The sequence below is a fragment of the Lepisosteus platostomus genome, chromosome 2 (assembly GCF_059453375.1).
Source record: "Lepisosteus platostomus isolate fLepPlt1 chromosome 2, fLepPlt1.hap1, whole genome shotgun sequence".
NCBI lineage: Eukaryota > Metazoa > Chordata > Actinopteri > Semionotiformes > Lepisosteidae > Lepisosteus > Lepisosteus platostomus.
The window spans coordinates 72,272,846-72,293,861 of NC_142612.1; the positions used below are offsets into that span (position 1 = coordinate 72,272,846).

The 21,016-nt window shown below is 39.3% G+C and overlaps 1 protein-coding gene across 3 annotated transcripts in view; it reads left to right on the forward strand.

Moving 5' to 3' along the window:
• dis3l2 (DIS3 like 3'-5' exoribonuclease 2) overlaps positions 1 to 21,016 on the forward strand; it is a 137,139-nt gene that overhangs the window by 104,758 nt on the left and 11,365 nt on the right. For all 3 annotated transcript variants that reach the window (XR_015929549.1, XM_088616872.1, XM_088616883.1), the window contains exons 15-19: positions 11,113 to 11,296; positions 11,395 to 11,481; positions 15,587 to 15,734; positions 17,797 to 17,927; positions 18,971 to 19,075. Coding sequence is in view for 2 of the 3 variants with exons in the window: in XM_088616872.1 (XP_088472998.1) it covers positions 11,113 to 11,296; positions 11,395 to 11,481; positions 15,587 to 15,734; positions 17,797 to 17,927; positions 18,971 to 19,075 (655 nt within the window). In the remaining variant the exon portion in view is untranslated. The remainder of the gene's footprint in view (positions 1 to 11,112; positions 11,297 to 11,394; positions 11,482 to 15,586; positions 15,735 to 17,796; positions 17,928 to 18,970; positions 19,076 to 21,016) is intronic.

The window sequence follows — 21,016 nt, forward strand, 5'->3', positions numbered from 1 at the left end:
CAGGATAAGCATGATTTGTAAATCAGATAAGGTTTCTAATGATTGCTAAAAAAGGAATCAAGCCAACTTGCTTTAAGGAAATTAATACATGGTGCAGATACAATTCCTTACAAAGCTTTCATCCAGTAAGGTTATTAAAACGTGCATGCATTACATATTAAAATAAATCTGTAAGACGGTGGTAGGTACATTGTTCTTGTCTGAACCACATTCCTCGGAAGACCATGGGGAATGACCTGCTGTCCTCAGTCACCTGATCAATTGGAAGAAGACAGTAGTTTAGATGACAAAATTGTTCAGGTGGTAATCAACCTCCGCTGTCTGAGAAGAGAGCATAGCCTCTGTTATGTGCTGCACAAGAGGGAGAAATGAGCAAAGGAAGCAACCAATGGACATTCCTATGGAATCGATTTTTTGGCGCACAGTTGAGAGAGTTTTGTTTTTGAGCCAGTAAGATTACCTGTCTGGTTGTTTCTAAGGAGGGATTTTGAGGAAGTAGATTAGTTAGAGCTCAGAGAGAGAGGCTTTTGTTTTCTGTTTTGTTTTGGAGTTTCCCTTGCTGTATATTCACCTTATTGTTGCGAGATTACATTAAAATGTAAAACAACCAGAATCAGAACCATTTTCCCATTGCTCATTATTTTTATTGTTGTTTGGATATACAGTATAATGTTACTAGCTGTGAGAACAGCTCTGTAATAGTTCTGTGTTATGCCTTGTTGTTTTGGCGATCTGAGTTCACGGACAACAAAACAAATGCTGGTTTTTATTATTTTTGAATTGATAGATTTGAGTATTCAGAATACCACTGAAAACGCGGTGTAAGCTGTTGATTCTTTCATTTGCATTTCTCGGCAGAGAAGAGAAGAGGATGTTTGGTTTAAACCTTTTTCACTGGCCAGAATGAATTGAAAGTTTTCAACTTTATCTTTCAAGAAAGCCTACTATGCACGTTGTACTGGAGTGTGCTAAATGTCCAGTCTTGTGTTGAGCAATGCGGACAGTTAATTACAGTGAATCAGTGGACATTTGCTTGTAAATGTGGGAAGTTCAATAGGGTTTTGATGACCTGTTGCCTTGCCTCTGGCAATATACTTGCAATGTTCACAGGTGCTGTTCTTTCAGCACCAGTGCTCTCCCAGAGAGTAGAGGGCTGAACTCTGTTAAAGCAACAGACCTGTTTCAGAGACTGTGTTACTGACAGTAAAAAGTAGCTTAGGTACTTTTATTAATTTAATTTTTATTTTGTAAAAATCCTAGTCTTAAGGCCAAAAACCACTGCCAGCAAAATGATTCGCCATTTTCAGTGCCAGGATCTTTTGAATTTAACTAGGGTGTTTTTTCTCCCCTTGGGTACTGGCTCAGATCAGCAGTAATAATTTCAAACGGGCGTCCACACTGCTGTCTGTTAGTGAGCTTAGGTGTGTTTTCTGACTTGCATAGCACATTTGCAACACTAAGAGCCTGTAGGGTGGGTGGTGGGGACTGTGCTTCTTAGGACGTTTAAGCCTGTACAATAGTTCTCTTATACATATGCCTTAAGGTAGTTTTTTTTTCCATGATGTTGTGAATTATTTCTATGTACAAAAGAGTTACTGGTAGTAGCTTGCAGTTCTTCCCTCTGTTTTTAAAGCCAACATTGCCGGAACACTGATTCCATTTGTGACAGGTTGATGTGTTTTGTAGCTGAAATGATAAAAGGCTATTGTTTGAGCCCGACTTAAAAATACTTCTAATGAGACGCCGAATGATTTGCCTGCATTTGCTCAGGTCTGTCTTACAAAAATCTCCTGAGCAGAATTAATTTCAAGACTTCACATGTGAATTGATAATTTCTTAATAAATTGCCAATTTACTAAAGTTACATCTTCTTGGGTCATGCTGATTTTGTTCTGGAAAAGATTACATAGACCTTAACTGTTAAAGCTTGACAGTACAGTATGTTTAGATATTTTGATATATTAAAACATTAGAACACTGTGTACCCCAGGAAACAAAAATAGTTAAGGAGCTAAATTTCTACATTGTGTTCAAAAGACGTTTCCTATTTATGTTGGATGTGCCAAATCAAGATAAAATCAATTAGGTTTTCTTGACCTGGCCTTAGATCTGGCGCAGTTTCTTAGCTTTTGAGTGCTGACTTATTTTGATGTTTGCTCTTCTCGTAAAATGCAGCGTGATCTACAAGTGCTTGTAAGCCAAACATTGGAACTTTACAGTTTAAAGGTAAAGCACAGTTCTGAAAGTGTGATGCTTATACCCCAGTTTGAATTGTTTGACAGATGCTGTATCAAATCAGAACAATTACAGATCAGATTTGAGTTCTTGACATGCAGAGAAAGCATAACATAGTATGGACATATTGTCTAATTTTTCCACCGCTAATTTGTAGGTGATTTGATGAACTGCCTGGAAAAGGTGACGCTATGTGGGATCTTGTCAGAGTGAAACAAGTACTTGAGCTCAGCAGCACTCTGGTTTTAATTGTGAAACACCCAAGTCAGAGGTTGGTCTCTTGTAATGATGTTTTCATTCTTCTTCCCCAGCCCATCTGAGACAAAAGATAAACCATAGCTGCCATCTCCAGATGCAGGGCTGAATCAAATTCTTAACCCTGTCTTTAACCCCGTCTGTGAAGCAGTATCCTGTCTGGGGGAGGTCACAAGCAGTGTTCTCAACCCTGCCAGTGGGTGTGTTCAAACTGTTCATATCAACACAGTGGATGTTGGGAAGTTTTTCTTAACCTCTCTGCTACTCTGCACCCCAGTGCAAGACTAATTGGGTGCGTCACACCTTGGTTCAAATGGGCAAAGGTGTTTAAACCTTTGCTTTCATCCTCACCAGATGAAATAAGTTGGTCTTGCAGTAAATGTTGGACTGCCTACTCGCCACTAAAAACATTCAACATTCAACTAGAAGCCAAGTTATGGTAGTTACATTGTATAAAACTGGATAAAATAAATCAATTATTTTAAAAGAAAATGAAAGGCATGATAGTGTAAACCTAGATAATGATACAATGTAGGTGCAAGACTATGTGAAATCATGTTATTTACTTGCTGAGATATTTTGGAACTGCTGGAGTATTGGCATGTACTGTAAATATGAATACATATTTAATACAAGTTCTTCTTGAGAATCTCTTAATATCTCTGTTAGGCATTTATTTCAATAAAAAAACACAGTTTTCACACAATAAAGTCAGTTTAACAAAGTTATAAAATACTGCCGAAAACCTGAAGTGCTTTTGTGTGTATTTCAGAGTTGAGTTACAGGGTGCCTTTGACACGCTGGTGACTCTTTGGATTGGTGTGGCGTGTCTGCAGTATGAGCTGCTTTCACAGTGCCAACCCATCAGGATAAAGGCTACTTGACTGCGGAGTTTGCACAGCATACAAAAGATAAAAACAAAGCCTCAACTTTAACCAGTCATTCCTCCTTGGCATTTTGAATGCTCATTTACGCAATTTAGAAAGACCTTGTCACATGACATAGTCCAAAGGTCCTGGGTACAATTTATAGTAGAGAAGAAGAAAAGTGAAAATTGTCAGTTTGAAATGTAACCAGTCCCTTTTAATAATAATTAAAAAAAAAGCAGTAAGCATTTCAGCAGTGCCTTCCGCTGTGCAGAAAGTTCAAAAAGGAGGTTAAAATGAGCATTTCCAAAATGTCAAAAACTAAGCTCACCAGTTTTGAGGTGATAAAAGGAGAGCTACAGGGTTCTTCATGTAGATAAGGCAGAGCAATCACTCTTGTTCCTAAATGAGTAAAGAAGGCATCTGATTGCTTTCTTTCCTGTGTTTTCCTTCCCAGTGGGGGTGGGTTGCTATAGAAATGTCAGTCTTTTGAATGTTTTTAATGGCTTATGTGTCACTTCAGAAACAATACCACACACAGTACTTTGGACAGCTCTGCAAAATAACCTTTAAGAGCTGGAAAACAACCAAAGTAGACTTAAAATACTGATAGCAGTACAAACTGGCTTTGGATTGATCTTTTCTGAGGAGATTTTGAAACTATACACTTTCCTCAGCGAGTCCGATTCAGTGATGAGAAGAGGTTTTGTAAGGCTAAAATAATGTGATCAGAAATATAATTTTAAAGAACCTCACTAAGCATATCTCAAAGAAAATTTCTGGTCATGCCCGAGCATACACTGTAAAAAGCAGTCTGTTGGCAGCCAAACAAAACATATTGCCTTCTCGTCCTGGGATCCTCGCTGTGTGAAGTTCAATGGAGGCAGTGTTTAACCGATGGAGTGACACGTCAGTATCAAGCAGCGTGGCTTTGTGGCCCCCTATGAACTTTCCCAGGGATAGAAAGAGGCCGTATTTTTGTCCCCCAAGTGCAGTCTAATTGGGAGGGCCTGTCCACGAACCCCAGGCTGCACACCCCGGCCATAACAAATTTTTAACAAAGATCAATCATGTGTTCACAAAACACTGGCAACCGCAGACTAACACGGCTCAGATGAATGTGCCTGTGGCGTGACCTGCTGTACCAGATAGAGGTGTTCCCATACACAACACAGAAAGCCTGCTCTCCTTTATCTCCCAAAACTGCGCATTTTGTATGCACACATGCAGGAAGCCAATTACGTGTGTGACATGCAGTTGCTTTTTTCAGAAACAAATTCACATTGTGATTTTTTTTCGTTCATATTAGGAGTCCACTTTTTTCATGCTGTATCATTGCATATTCTTTTAAAAAGATCTTTAACCTTGAACCAATATAGTTAAATGTGTCAAAAAAGTTTTTTTGCCCTTAAACAAAGCTTTTTTGGAAAATGTATTTTTGACAGGTTTTGGTGATTTAAAGATACAGCTAAGGGATTCAAAGGTTTCTAGGTTTCTGTCCGGTTTATTCCAAAGCCCACAAATTCCCCCAGGAGGAAAAAAACAAACCAAACTTTGCAGGCTGCAAAAAAGTTTATTTTTGCATTGAGAGGTGAGGACGGTCCATTTTTTTTCCAGCTGAAATTCTCCCATTGTATTTAAGATTTTGCTTATTTTGGGGATAACCATTAACCCTCCATGTCATTTTAAGTTTATTTGCCTCTGTGTTGTATAATAAATTTCAAAATTCAAAAAGTGTAATTGGGTGGTTCCAGAAATCGTTGTCCACTTATAAGATAAGGGTCGTGGCACGTACAGTGATTCTTGTTCAGTTAGATGACAGGAGTGTTAGAGAGTCCAGTGCGGAGCGGAAGAGGCTATATAATGGAAATCTCAAGAGCACCTTCATAAGGATGGTGTTGAGATTCAGTTTTGTGTTGCTTGACTGTTCAGTAAAAGTGCTCTCTTGAGTGAAAGCTGGAACCCAGCGCTGGAGTATGCAGAGCCATGTGCTAGTCTCACTGGGACTAAGATGTGGATTACTAGGCGCTGAAGGAAGACTCACAGGGGGCAATGCTGCCCAGCACAGGGGACAGGGGAACAGGCCAGTGTGTGTTGGCTTTCATGGCCCTGCTCCCCATAATGAATTTCACACTTCATTTATGCTCAATGCCTCTTTGAAGTCTCATTTTGAGACAAAAGGTCATTTTTTGAATTTTCTTGATTAAGCAGCACACCGTTTAAACTTTTTTAAATAAATATCAAGCTTGTGTTCTAGGTTGAGTGTTTGTGACATGAATTTGGGATGTGATTTTGAATCTTGGAAACCAATGGAAGTGCATTCATAAATGTATTTACTAGTTTGTATTTTTTTCATGATGTGGGAATTTTCTTTAGGGGTAGGCTGTATGAGTCAAAAGATCTGAGCAAAAACCCGACCTTTGACGATTAAATATTTGCTTTAGAGTGGAAATTAATAATTCTCAAACTTAAGATCCTACAGCCATACATTTTCCACTGAATGAAAATAACTTTGTCCAATGAAGCTGACAAAAATGACAGTTACCAACAAGTGCTACTTGTGGACACTGCTGAGAGGACTTGTTGTGAAAGTTTCTTTTTTGGGAAAGCAAAGCTTTGTGTATCTGTGCACAAGGAGACAAATCACAAATGATATGTTAATCCTTGGATGCCTCTAAATCGAATAATATTAGATTGTTTGCTAGTGCTTTTATGACCTTGGTAATGTTTTGATACAACCCCTGGCAAACCTGAACTGAAAAAGAGCTTGAACAGCAGGGTAAGTATCCTTTCCAAATGTCAAAAGCCTTTAGCAGCTTTGATGTCTTTCAAACACCTTTTGGCTGAATGCTGCATTTGCATTAGGTGTTTGTCAGCTAAGTTCATTTTAATATGTATTAGACATTTAAAAGGAAGGCATACCAAGTAGTTTATTTTTGGTGTCTAATGTTGTCTAACACTTTTAAAAGAAGACAGAGCTTCTACACCTGCAGCACCTTATTGATGAGTTGGAAAATTGAACTGTGAATTACTCAATTTGACAAAATGTTCCTGAAATTGATGTAGAAGAGAATATGGTATTGGTAGTTTATTCAATAGATTTCTTCATACAAAATGGCTAAATGTACATTAGTGGCATCTTTTATCTGCGGCACTGACACTTACCATCTCCTCAGTTCTATCACAATACAGAAAAGATAGATACATTTGTTCTACACTTCTAATGTGAGTTAATGTAAAAAATGTATCAAAGCCATCTGACCTGACACTTCCATTGTTACTCACTGAGCATCTGTAATAGAATTCAGTCTTCCTGCAATGAATTTAATAGAACAATGCTTAGTTACATCCAAGTAATTAAATAACCACCTAATTATTTTTTAAGATTGATAATTGCAGACTTCAGTAACTAGGCATTTCAGCATGAATCAAAGTTCAAGTATCCATGAGAAAATGCACGTAGCTCTAATGATAGGTTCTGCATTTTGCATGCACTGGTTATGAACTTGATTTACAACCTGCTTAACTGACTTAGATTGGAAGAGTTTCGGTGAAGGCAGTTATGCCATTTGAAGGTCACATACAGGTCAACAAAAAGGTATGCATGTAAAAAATAACAAGGGTTCATCTGAGTAGAAGGGGAAAGAACTGTGTAATTTTTTAAAGAGTTTTCAATGTCTGCGATAAAGTTCTTAGCAATTCTATAGTTCTCACCCTACACTTTGTTTCTACAGTAAGTACCACTTACTGTTCATCTGCAGTTATAGAACACATCCGTGCTTCCTTCAGTGTCGTTGAGCACCTGAAAGGCTCTTGTATCCATAGTCTCTAGATTGTACTTTGATGAGTTCGTCTCTAAGAAAAACTTGAGAGGTTTTCTGTCTTAACACGTTGCTCCCCCATCTGGTTAATGGACAGAATCGGTCTTGTTATACAGTGTTTTCTGAAATGAGGCTCCATTTTCGTCAAGGCATTTTTCTATATACATTCGCTCGCCACACGATGCATTGCTGTGCCAGTTAAATGCATTTAACGCAAATGAAATGGTCAGGATTGTTAATAGTACTCCCACAGTTATTGCTGCATCATAGTTTCAGCATTTTTTTTTAGTTTTCTGTATCTTACTGACCCTCAAATTGATGTGATGTTTTCTTACTGCACGAGAAGAAAATTTGCTGTTTTCCCCACTTTTTGTATGTCTAATCTGCTGAGGGAATCTTACGTGAAAACAATTGGAGAAGGGGTGCTGTTAAACTTTTTCTTCCCCCCAATTTCTTCGTGGTTAAGTTTCTTCTATCTTCTGTGCAACTTTTATGATTTGAGTGTTTGAAGCTGTGAATGAAAAATGACAATACACTGTACATGACCCAAGAGGGTAGTAAAACCATTTACTTGCAATTACTGACCGCAAGAGGATATGAAAACAGGAAAAAATGAGCACACTCCCCTATGGGACTATAATTGAGAAATATTCCACTATTTTCAGTGTTTCTGTGGTTCAATCTGACATGGATAGTTTTTCAGTTTATTAAGAGGGATTGTAATTTCTGCACCGGGAATATGCAAGACTAATAATTCAGCTAAATTAACAAGAATTTAACAAATCTCTCAGTTTGAATTTGTTTTGCTGTTCCTGTATCCTCAGAATTAATTTGCAAAAATCCATTAAACATAATAACTGAGTTGACTTAAGGTACCATTCTGTCAGACAGAGATAAAACACTTGCACATTCTTAACATAATAATTTAAATCCCTCTTTGGATGTGATTGGGAATTGAGCAAGCACAATAGCAATCCTTCCATTATGCAAGAAGAAGCAAAAACTATTAACAAATTACAGCTTTCATTTTCTATTAATTGAGGATTATTGTATTCTTAAAAGTGGTGGGTTTTCTTTTTTCAAATTGAGCAGAACATTTTTTGTTTCTCAACACCAGCACAGGCTTGTGTGGTGGTATTTGTAGTTTGTCAGCAAACATAGCTTTGAGCATAAAAGTTTGGGTTTTTTTCCCCCAGCAAGAGGTGATCAGAGGTGTCGGTGAAGGCTTGTACAGAAACTCTTTTTTGGAAACCATTGTTCATACCCCAATTAATGCACCTGGCAGTTTCAGGAATTTTTCTTTTTTTCCGAACATAAGACAAGTTACAAAAAAGAGAATGCCATTCACCCATCTATCCCATTTTGTAGTTAGTAGTTAATGAATTAATAATTCAAGGATCTCATAGAGTTGTTCCTTAAAAGAAACCTGGCTATCGGCTTCAGCAACATAGCTGGGTAGCTTGTTCCAAACTTCCAAAGCCCTTTGGGTAGAGAACTGCCTCCTGTTCTTGGTTTTAAAATGCACTTTCACGTAATTCCCTCTTCTACCCTCTGGTTAGTGTTACACTGTGCCTTCATAAATAATTTTAAGAGAAATGTCCCACTCAGCTAGGAGGCAAGCATCTCTGATTTCAATTTTTCCCCCCACTGTAAAGGCTTGGCAATATCGGCAATAAGCTAAGCACTTCTCTTAAAATCATTCTAAATATTGAAATGTATATCATTTAAAGATGACAAAAATACTTTTTTTTCCTCTCACACTGTGAATGTGAACACAGGATAGGCATATAATACAATTCATTTTGTTTATGTTTCATTTTAATCTGCCTTAAGGAAGTAAATGTACTAATGCAAACAGACCCTAGAGACTGCACACTTACCTGAGTGACAGTACAATAATAGGCTGCATTTCCCAGCTCCATTAAAGTTAAAGAGCGTTAATAATAGCTCAGAGTAGAAAAAATAAGAATCCTAATCCCGTGTTTTGGTTCTTAGCCCCAAAGAATTCTATCAGACATTAGCTTTGGTGATGGAAAATGACTCCTGGTGATTCTCTGGTCATTACTCCCAGCGAGGAGGTGAAATTAAAATGGGATAGGATTGAGAAACATCTCGGCATTCTAACTCCAGTGGAGAGATCATAAAAGTAAAAACTGCACCTTATCTTCTGGAGCTTTCATTAATGGAGTGTATACAGATTTGCGGCTTCAATTGCATTCATCAAGGCAAATAGGTCTGAAGGGCTCAATTCAATATGTCAGCACAAAATGTTTGCTTGGCTAAATTACCCAATTGAAAACAGGGATGTTTGCCTCCTAATTGAGTGGGATATTTCCCTCACAATCGTTGTTATTGAACTAAAGCTCATTAGAACTAGTTTTGTAGGCTTTTGCTGTTAACAGATGAAAGGAGAAGCAATTGTGTAGAAAAAAAAATAAGCATGCCATATGTGAAGCTACATTTTGTGGATTGCTTTGCTATCGGTTCTCAAATGCTGCATCCCAAGATAGTGTATCTTGTGAAGTCAGAGAGGTTAGTCAGAATTGCGTATCTCTCACTGTTCTGCATGAGGAAGGTTACAGATGAGGGCAGGTCTGTTTGGCCCAGCCAGCTCATTGGTTTGCAAGTAGAAGGCACAGTATGTGGATCTCGTCCAGGTTCATCTTGAAGGAGTTGAGGGTATCGGCTTCAACAACAGGTCTAAGCGCCTTGGTCCCAGTTTCCACAGTTCTTTGTGTAAAGCACCTCCTGTTATCCTTGCAGGTTTCCAGATACCATTGTCAACATAAAAGAATATGTGTTGGAAAACCTTTACATTTCAGATTTTAGGAACTATCCCAAGTATTTTTGTGATATGGGTGTATATGATTTGGTCTCTTAACAAAAAGTTTCAATTAAGTTTTTATAGTGAGGCTGCTGTGTAAGTTCTTCTTGAGAAGAATAATGATGCAGAAATGCTTATGTGAATTTATCATCTGCATAAAATGTTTCCTTTAAAAGTAACCTAGAATAACATAATGATGAGCATGACTGCATTTGACTGCTTTATTGGGGATATAGCTGCGCTATTTTGGATGTAATTTACAATGTCTTCTTAGTTTGTCTCAGGGTAGATTGCTTTAAATGGGTGACTGTTGATTTTCATAATTTAAAATTAAATAGGTCTAATGCAGCTGGATGACTTCACAAGGCCTCCTCAGTATTGAGTGTTTTTCCACCAGATTCTCAAAAAATGCTACTTCTGCCCTCTGCTGGAGTTCTGATGAAAGACTAATTCAGTATGGAGGGGATGTTCTAACAGGGATGAACTATTTCATAGGATTTATTTGGAGTTTTGATACAGATTTTCATACATGTTTCTCACTTTAGGTATCTATAAGGAAAATAGTAATTCCAAATTCTGTTAGTGGGGGGAATCACCAACTACGTTGCCAATTATGATAAATATTCTTTAGCATTGTTACAAAAAACACCTAATTACCGAGAATATCAATGATTATTAATTTCTTGCATTTATACAGCATCTCAAAGCTTTATAGTTGTGGTAACAACATGACCCTTCTAAATTGCAGACAAAGGGTCTGTGTAAATAATGTTTAGTCTTTTAAAGTATACTGTTGTTACCAGGTAATAGTGCCTACAGTTCTTAAGAGTTTGGGTACACTAATCAACATGTGGTCCCATTGTTGTATATTGAGCAGGTTTGTATGAATACTAGAATTCTGAAGATGGTAAAACATGCATACTTTATGTATGTTTTGTGCTTTCTGTTGAGGAACCCTAGTGCACTAAATAAAATAGCAGCACCATTTTATTACAGAGTTCTAAGTCTTTTTGTCCTTGCCTTGTGAAAGCCTGCACTGTACTGCAAGCAGCCACTTGCAGCTCTTGCCGTGAAAGGCAGCAGCTCTGAGACAGTACCTCGTCTTCCCCAGGCTTGTGGAGGAGTTCATGCTGCTGGCCAACATGGCCATGGCTCACCAAATCTACCGCACTTTCCCGGAGCAGGCCCTGCTGCGCCGCCACCCCCAGCCCCAGACCAAGATGGTGGACGACCTGAAGGAGCTCTGTGATCAAATGGGCGTGAATCTGGACTTCACCTCGGCTGGAGCCCTGCACGTAGGAGTCAGCCGCCGGCCTGCTGCCAGCTCACGTTTAATCAATACACGCAGCATGGCCGAGCATAAAGGCTGTTTGTTTTTTTCTTCTCTTCGCAGAGGAGTTTGAATGAAACTCTGGGTAAGGACCAGTACTCCAGTGCCAAGAAGGAGGTTCTCACTCACATGTGCTCCCGGCCAATGCAGGTTAGAAACTGGCTGCTTGACCCGTTCTTGTACAAATGTCCTCCTTTAACTTCTGTCCTGCGGAACCCACCTAGTCAGTACAACTAATTCTCAAGCCTCAAGGCTCATATTAACAAACAGCCAACCATCCGTTTTCTAATCTCTTCCTCCAACACAGTGTACAAGGGAGCTGGAGCACCTAGCACCAGGCGCAAGGCAGGGTACACCCTGGACGGGACAGCAGTCCATCGCAGGGCAAACAGACACAAACACAGAAACACACACTCACACCAGGACCAGTTTTCCCCAAAGCCCCAAAGTCAATTAATCTGCCCGTATGTTTTTGGCCTGTGGAAGGAAACCAGAGTGCCTGGAGGAAGCCCCATGTAAACTTACGGGGAGAACATAGCGACTCCATGCAGATAGAGCCTCAGGTCCAGCATTGAACCCAGTTTCCCAGTGCTACAAGGCAGCAGTGCTAACCACTGTGCCGCTGTGCTACCTAGTAACAAACTAGTCTATAAACAATCTAGTCATAGCTAAACATAGATAGAAGAACAGTTGGAGAGCCCACTGTGCTTTCATGCAGATTTCATCCAGGTTTTTATTTTTTTTTACCTAAAAATCTGTCTCCGCAATCCTCATTTTTAAGGTTAAGCAGCTTTAATGTAATGTTTATCCTGGCGGTCAGTCAGTGTTGCATGAACTAATTTGGGGAGCAGGAAGAACTGAAAACCCAGACATTCAGTCTGAATTGGTAACAAATGGATGGAATTTGGTGTGCCATTACTGTTGTGTATTTGAAATGAATAGTATATTCTGAGATACTCAGGCTTCTTTGAAATATGTTTTTTTGTGGTTATGGACATAAAAGGTTCTGTCCTCATCTCTTTCCATTTCCTAGAAAAGGAATAGCAGTTTTGGTTTTACTTCTTGGAAGAAGACATGCTTAGTAGCAAAGAATATGAAACTGCACGATCCAATGTACTGGATTTGTAATAAAATAAAACACACTAAAAGAAAAAAGCACTAGAAGGGCCATTATTCAACACTGGCCTCTTCAAAAAGAGAATGTCTTTGTGGCTGGTAGGCAATCAGATAAATAAATATACAGGATTTTATCACAAGTGTAATCCAAGGCAAACTCTTCAGAAAATTAATATCAGGATATGGTTATGAGTAAAATGCCTTTGGTGCTAGGGCATATAGAATGAGTTTAATTTTAGAACTTCTAGGAGCACTAAACAAACGAGCTCTACATGAGATCACTCAGACAAAGCAACAATACAAAGCAAAAAAAAAAATTTTGCCCAGGGTGTATCCTGTTTTTCTAATAGTTAAAAAATCTCTTTACAGTTTATACATGTAATTACAAAGTGCTTTAACTAAGCAACATTTGATTTATTAATTTGCTAACCACAATTATGACAGTTGTGAATAGATTGTGCTGGTGCCTTGGAGTTGATTCATGGAAGCTTTTGTTCTGTGCATAAATGTTGTGCGTGTGTTTTAACTTATTTTTCTATTTTAATGTTTTGAACCCACCGAGTTTGGAATTCCCAGTTGTTTCTTTACTTCGTACCTCACGAGTTGAATCTCCTTTTCCGCACGATGGAGAATGAGGAAGAGCAGAAAGGCTCCGCCTACCTGCCCCTCATCAGGCCATCCATCATCTCTTTACACAATACAAGCCCCACCCACCTGCCAGGAATGTTGGCACCGATTGGAGGAGAAGCTTGTCTGTCACTGGCATCACTGCCAGGAAGTTGTCTGAGTTCTTAACTGATCTGTAATGTCTGATTGTGGTGCTCTGACATTTGACCCACTGGCCTTGCTAAACGGACACATTAGCAGACCATGCCTGTTCACTCACTGCTAATCAAGATATATAGCGATAAGCCGGATGTTTATGAAACACAGATCCTGAACAGGAGTTGATAAGAGTCTGTTTTTACAAAAAAAAAAATTTTACAGAAGAAAAAATGGATTTAGAATTAACTGAATTAAAAGATTATGGCAACAGTTGGCGCAGTGGTTAGCATTGCTGCCTTGTAGCACTAGGGCTCTTGGTTCAGAACCAGATCTGGGGTGTTCTCTGGGTGGAGTTTGCATGTTCACCCTGCATTTGCTAAGGTTTCCTTCAGGTGCTCCTTCGGTTTCCTCCCACCATCCAAAAACATACTACTGGCTTACTTGTCTTCTGGGTATGTGTGTTTGTGTCTGATGTCCTATCCAGGGTGTATTCCACTTTGCGCCTGTTGTTTGTCTGGAGAGGCTCCTGCCCCCCTGTGATTTAGTACGGGATAAAGCGATTAGAAAATGGATGTATCGCCCCGTTTTTTGCTCCAATTCAATCAATACCTAATCAAACGAGGAGCCGGCAGCCCTGATTTTGTTATTTGTAATTTCCTGGAAGACCTCTAGACCTGATTAGTGGCTGGAGACTGCAGATGATAATGCCAGTCCAGCTCTGTTCTAGTCTTACTAGCCTTGCCACTGGTTTCATTATCTTTTATAAAGCAGCTAATTTGCTAAGGCTTCACTGTTGCTTATATGGGCAAATAAAACCAATGAGCTGGACAAACAAGATCATTTTGGTTCGTTATGCAAACTGCTTGTGTTTTCTTAGCCCCTTTGGACTTCAGCTGTACCACTTAAGGAAAACTGCAGACAGAAGATTGTTGACATACAGTATCTATATATTGTTTATTTGTACTGTAATGTATGTATGACTTTGTGTTAGTTCCTCTGTTCTTTATCTTCTTAGGGTTTAGGGGGTAGCTGAAATAGATTTTTTCCCCAGAACCTGGTCATGTTACACTAATAAATGAATTATTACCTAATGGTTTCAAGTACCCATGACCCTGAATTGGAAGTAGCGTTTAAGGAATGGATGGTTTTAAGTAAGATGCATTTCCACTTTTTGTGCTTAAAGCCAGATTTGTGACTGCAAGACATACAGAACTTCTGAAATACAGGGCTTTTGTAAAACTAACTCAGACATGTATCTAAAAGCAAAGATTTAATGAATCAGGTGAGTTTATAAGGTAATCAAAGGTAGTTCCTTATTCTTATGGTGTTTTTGCTTTGAAGGAAAACACATGAATAAGGACATGGTACCCAAGATTAATTAGCATTAGTCTACTTGCGAATATTCCTAGTGTGCTTTCACAGGCTAGTGATCTGCAACCTGTTCCGGCCTGCCTGAGCATGGTCCCAGAGGCTATCTGGAACAGTCAGGGAGTTAGGAGGAATCTTTTACATAAACAAGTCATACCGATAGAACTACTGTCTGAGTTCTGTGCTTAAAGCAATCATTAATAGCACACACAATGTGTAGTAGTTTATTCACCCGAGGTCTCATCATATTTTAGTTTCCTTGAGGAGAAATTGAGATTTAAGTAAAGGGACTTGTTTCTTCCATGTCTTTGACTTTAATATATGTTCTCTGATTAAAACGATTTCACTTTCACATCTTAAATAGTTACTGAACATACTTTGAAATGACATGGATGTCAGCTAAGCAGTATAGCTGTGTGAATAGTGTGTGAAATAGTTAAGTGTCTGAGGTCTTTACTTTATCACAGGGCTGCTGGTTTTCCCCATTATGTTTGCGTTTTCACCTTTACAACTTTTGTTTTTTACGTTTTTACCACTCAATCCAGTAATTATCTTTAATTTTTTTCTGTGTTAATCGCACAATGAAAGCTGCCTTGAATCACTTCATTTTGTCCCAGTGGCAAAGAGATGTCTCTTTACCCTTTGCAACAAACGTGTGTGGGGGGGGGGGGGGTTGATGAAATAGTTAAATCTTGTGAAAATATTCAATTTTGAGGCCTCATGTCTGTGTAATTGTAAAAGTTGAGGAATGGTTTAAATTGTTAAGCACCCATGTTTTGGATAGTTGGAACAGATTAAAAAGCAACATGTCGATATGACCTTTTTTTTTTTACATCAAAAGGATGTTTTTCTATCATGACTGTTTGTGCGCGACTATGTCAAAAAGGAGCAAGCACAATTAGATCTTCACCATTTGTGGCCTTAAATATAAGTCTCTGAGGGTTTCATGAAATTGTTTGTAAAATGAGATTTGGAGGGACTTCATCTAATGGGAGTGTTTTTTCAGATGGCCTTGTATTTCTGCACCGGGGCGCTGAAGGACGAGGTGCTGTTCCGACACTACGCCCTGAACGTGCCCTTCTACACCCACTTCACCTCCCCCATCAGGCGCTACGCCGACATCCTCGTGCACCGGCTGCTGGCCGCCTCGCTGGGTAGGTGAAATCGGCACGGGCCGTCGGTCCTCTGGAGGAAACCTCACCCGAGGAAGATGAAAGTCATTCCGTACCTCCTGCGTTGTAGTCATTTGAAGTGCAGAAATCGAAGTACGCCTCGAGGAAGATGCACGACTCCGCCTTGTTTTTGGCCAAGCAGACAGCTGTTTGTTGGCATTGTCAGCAATTCAGTGGCGTGATAGTACTACAGATTTAATGAAAGATGCAAGTTAAGTTTACAACAACAAGCAATAATAATTCATGGACCAGAGTATTTTCATATTAATCTTTCCAGCTGTCTTCTTTTATTGCATTTCTCATGGAGGCTTAATTCTGCTAATATCTTGTCCTATGAACCCTTCTGGTTTCTAGAAATGGCCATTGTTCTATTGCTCATACTCAGAAACTCTCCACCTGTTACAGTGACTCATGGAAGCTGTCATTGAACAAGTGAGGGTCCTAGAATATTCCCGTTAAAACAAGCAAAAAGGAGTTTATGGATTGTGTTTTTAATATTAATCAACAAGTGTATCTACCAAACAACCATTCAGTGTTAATTTTCCCAAAAGAGAGGGCTGAATTCAGAGTGCTTTGAAATTTCAAGGATATGCATCTCAAGTATTTCTTCATTCTGCCCATCTTTTGACTCATAATCCCAGGCCTAAGGAGGACATTATCATGAGTTACAGAGGCTGTTATAGACTATATGGTTGTTGGTCATATATATTCTCCAGAGGTATGAGGGACTGCACAAACTCAGCTTTATTCATCTTTAGAGCTTTAGTCAGCGTTTTGCGGTGTCCTCAAGGTGGCAGCATTTAGCTATATGTTGTGGGATTGTCCTTTCCTTTTATGCAGTTCTTGATATTGTGTTTTATAATAATAATAATAATAATTGCTTACACTTATATAGCGCTTTTCTGGACACTCCACTCAAAGCGCTTTACAGGTAATGGGGACTCCCCTCCACCACCACCAATGTGTAGCATCCACCTGGATGATGCGACGGCAGCCATAGTGCGCCAGAACGCTCACCACACATCAGCTATCAGTGGGGAGGAGAGCAGAGTAATGTAGCCAATTCATAGAGGGGGAGTATTAGGAGGCCATGATTGGTAAGGGCCAATTGGAAATTTGGCCAGGACACCGGGGTTACACCCCTACTCTTTTCGAGAAGCGCCCTGGGATTTTTAATGACCACAGAGAGTCAGGACCTCAGTTTTACGTCTCATCCGAAGGACGGCGCCTGTTTACAGTATAGTGTCCCCATCACTATACTGGGGCATTAGGACCCACATGGACCACAGGGTGAGCGCCCCCTGCTGGCCCCACTAACACCTCTTCCAGCAGCAACCTTAGTTTTTCCCAGGAGGTCTCCCATCCAGGTACTGACCAGGCTCACACCTGCTTAGCTTCAGTGGGTTGCCAGTTGTGAGTTGCAGGGTGATATGGCTGCTAATGATATGGCTGCAGAGTGATATGGCTGTTTTAGGTCCTTAGACAATGAGTAGGGAAAATGTGTTTATTTTAAGGTAACATAATTCTGTGACAAGAACCTCTGAAAGCTCTAACATACAGTCTAATGTTATTTTTTTACATGGTTTAATAACTAATATTTAGAAATGTATTTTTGGCAGTTAACAGTCTTGAAAGGTCACAGGTCTTTTTTATACAGAGTATACAGTAGTCATCTCGGACAGATTGTTTAATTACCATGTCGAGATGTATATGGACAACTTTTAAATAAACTGCTTATATTTGAGGTCCTGTCGTAAAACCTGATATAATAAAACTTTTTCAGCTTATTAATGAGCGAATGATTATGATTGGTAATCAATACATATTTGTAAACTGGATTAGCTCTATTTAACAAAATGAAATAAGGGAGAAAGGTTACATTTAGAAAATAAAATTATTTTGACAGAGTTTAACTACATAAGTGGCTAGTGACTGCAGTGGTGTAGATGGCTCCAAAGTACCATAACCTGTTTGTGATGTGATAGTGCTGGTTCTGCTCCTTTCACTGACTTGCTAACCTCTGTATTCTGTACTTTGTTTGCAGGCTGTGGCCCCTGTTTGAATCTGACAGGGGAGGATATTCAGAAGCAGGCCTCGTATTGCAATGACAGAAAGATGGCTTCCAAACGTGTCCAGGAGCTGAGCTCAGATCTCTTTTTTGCTGTTTTTGTGAGGGTAATGATCTATATCTGAGTTGCACATCAGACAGACAGACAGAACTTTACATGTGTTGAGTAACCCCAGCACCACAAAGCATAGGGTTTAATACATCACATGAATACACTCATTGCTGTGTTCAAGCGTTCAAAACAGTTTTTCTGCTTCTGGATTGATAGTGTGAGACTGAGGTATTAAACTCGGTTTGAAATAGCGCTGTGCTCTTATAGTAAGGGATGGGTTCAGTGTAATAAAGCTTAACATGCAGCTGCACATCTGTGTTATTATTAAGTGCAAATGTTTCTGCAATTGATACACCAGTTACAGCCCACACTGGAGAATGGTCCTGCTGATTCTGAAACGTTGTGCATGTGGGTGAAATATGAATTGGAAACTACAACTGTACATGAAGATATGGGTAGCTGCTGACAAGTGGGAGAGAGGGCTCTGGGCATCTGTGGAAGAAGGCCCAGGCAGGAAACAAATAGTGATGAGCCATCACAGCAAGAGGCTGTTAACCACTTCTATACTTAGCTACACAGTTCTGTTTTTTAAAGGTCATTTTCTCTTGGTTCTCTACTTGCTTTGGGCAGTTCTTTGGTTGGGGGAAAGCATTGACTTTAGATGATCAGAAGCTTTTCTGAAGCTTTTAAATTTGGTGAAGCTTTTGGAATCTGCCCTCTGCCGATTTTGCAGCAAACTTAATACTAAGTGCATTCTGGGAACTGAGATTTGTAGTGCAGAATAAGTCCCTTTATTTGGCTATAAAGAAGAGCAGCCCTAAACTAATGACCAGGTGTCCATATGTTTGACATGTCATAATGAATGTACAATCTCCTGAACATGACATGAGTTGAGCAACTTATGTGAAGTCCTCTTTCTAGATTTTGGTGATGGAAATAAATCAGCTGTGCTGGTTTTGTCAACCTTCATTTACCAGTACGCCATACTTTTAGTCCTAATGTTTTCTCATAACTTTGCACTTGATCCTGAAGTGTAAGATCTGATTCTATGTCATGATGTTTAGATCTCTTTTAACTGTGCACCTTCTGTACTTTCAGGAGTCTGGCCCTCTGGAGTCTGAAGCCATGGTGATGGGCGTTTTAGACCAGGCGTTTGATGTGCTTGTGCTGAGATACGGAGTCCAGAAGCGGATCTACTGCAATGTGAGTATCAACCTGAACTGTGTTATTAAAGATTAAAGATAAAGATAGAAAGATTGCTGGAAAATGTAGTTCATATTATAACAAGAAGCATATAAATTCCTCCTTTTGTCTGAGATCTGTATTTTTGTAACTACCTCTGTTTTAAATAAGTTGCTTATTTATTTTAAAACACTATATAATGTTAAATTTCCTTATTTAAGATTTGTTAGTAATATGCACTCACAACCCAATAAATAAGTCTGTCTGTCTCCTTGATTGTACAGTAGAAAGTGTCTATTGTATAAAATTCCATATAATTTCAAAAAGACATTTTTAAACTTTTGATATTAAGAGGTTTGGAATAATTGTGCATGTTAACCTATCACCTACATACTTGCTAGACAAGGTTGCATTACTAATATATGAATGATTGAATACTTGCATGATAGATTCAGATGCACTGGAGAACTGAAATTATTTTTTTCTCTGATGATGTAACACAATGAATGGAAGTGTTATCTGAGGGGAAAATACAACAGACAACAGCGAGAGCACTAGTTTTTGTTCTTTAATTAATTAATTAGTTCTTTAAATAGGTTTAAGATGCTCCAAAAAGTAGAGCCTATAGCCCACTTCCCTCCTTTATAACACTATTATGAAAATAGTTATAAGTAGCCTTTGACATTAAATTAACTACTGCTGTTAACATTATTTTCCAATTCATCAAATTGTGTATATGCTTTACAACCTTCAGTCCCGGGGTAGTAATTATGTTGTGAAACTTGTCTCCTACTTTGTTTCACATTATTCTGGACATGTTTAAGAGACTTAATATGGAGACCGTGCAGTATAAACAGCATAAGAAGTTACTCATTCAGTAACAGAGGACACCCATAATAGAGACCCGCATAGAAGTAACCCTTTTCTGACATTGTACCACCACCTGTCTAGCAGTAGAGAGCTGCAGTGTTAATGCTTTTAATCAAAATCCCTGTCTGAGTTTCTGGTTAAGCGCTAGATTTTAGTACTTTCGGTGGATTTTGGCAGATTTTAGTACTTTCCATAGCTGCTTGTGCATGTGGTGCCTTTGCCTGCAGTCACTTTGCTTTCTGCTCTTCATTCATGTTGTTCCCAAAGCCAGACCCCTTTTGGGGTCTTCAGATTTATGGAATGTCGGTAATCACACTGTTCACACATCATTTCAGATTCTCTCAAATGAATCGCATCTCCTTCCATCACCCATCCAGCCATTTTCTAACGGCTTTATAAAGTTCAGGGTCATAAGGGAGCTGGAACCCATCCCAGCCAGCAGGGGCACAAGGCAGGGTACACCTGGAGCGCCCACCCATTGCAAGACACACAGACAGAGAAACGCACACGCACACCACAGCCAGTATTCCCAGAAGCCAGTTAACCCCCCAGTACAGTGTGTCTTTGGACTGTGGGAGGAGAGCAGATAATCCAGAGGAAACCCACATGGACACAGGGAGAAACTTCAAACTCTACACAAACCCCAAGTCCAGAATTGAGCCCGGGGCCCCAGTGCTGTGAGGCAGCAATGATAACCACTACGCCACCCGACTCGCATCTCCTTCTTGATAATTATATACCGGATATAGCAGCAGAAACTTCGGTCAGTTTGTTAATGAACAAATCCTCAGGGTTCTTCCACAAACTTTGGTCGTTCTCTGTTCTAAACTTACTTAGTTCATCATGCCATCTTGTGGGAGGTCCTCTTCTTTTTCTTCATTTTCGGTCTTTTGTACTTTGTTCTGTGTCTAGCCCATTGTCTTTTTAGTCATTTATAACAATATCACATGCCTCTGTCCACACTTCATTGAATCATCTACAATTTATGTTTCATACTTGAAGCACAAGCAGCATTTGCTAGTCAAAGCCTTTTGGGGACATAAAAGCATTATTCTTCCCAAGGTCCTAATACATAACTCCACATATACTGTA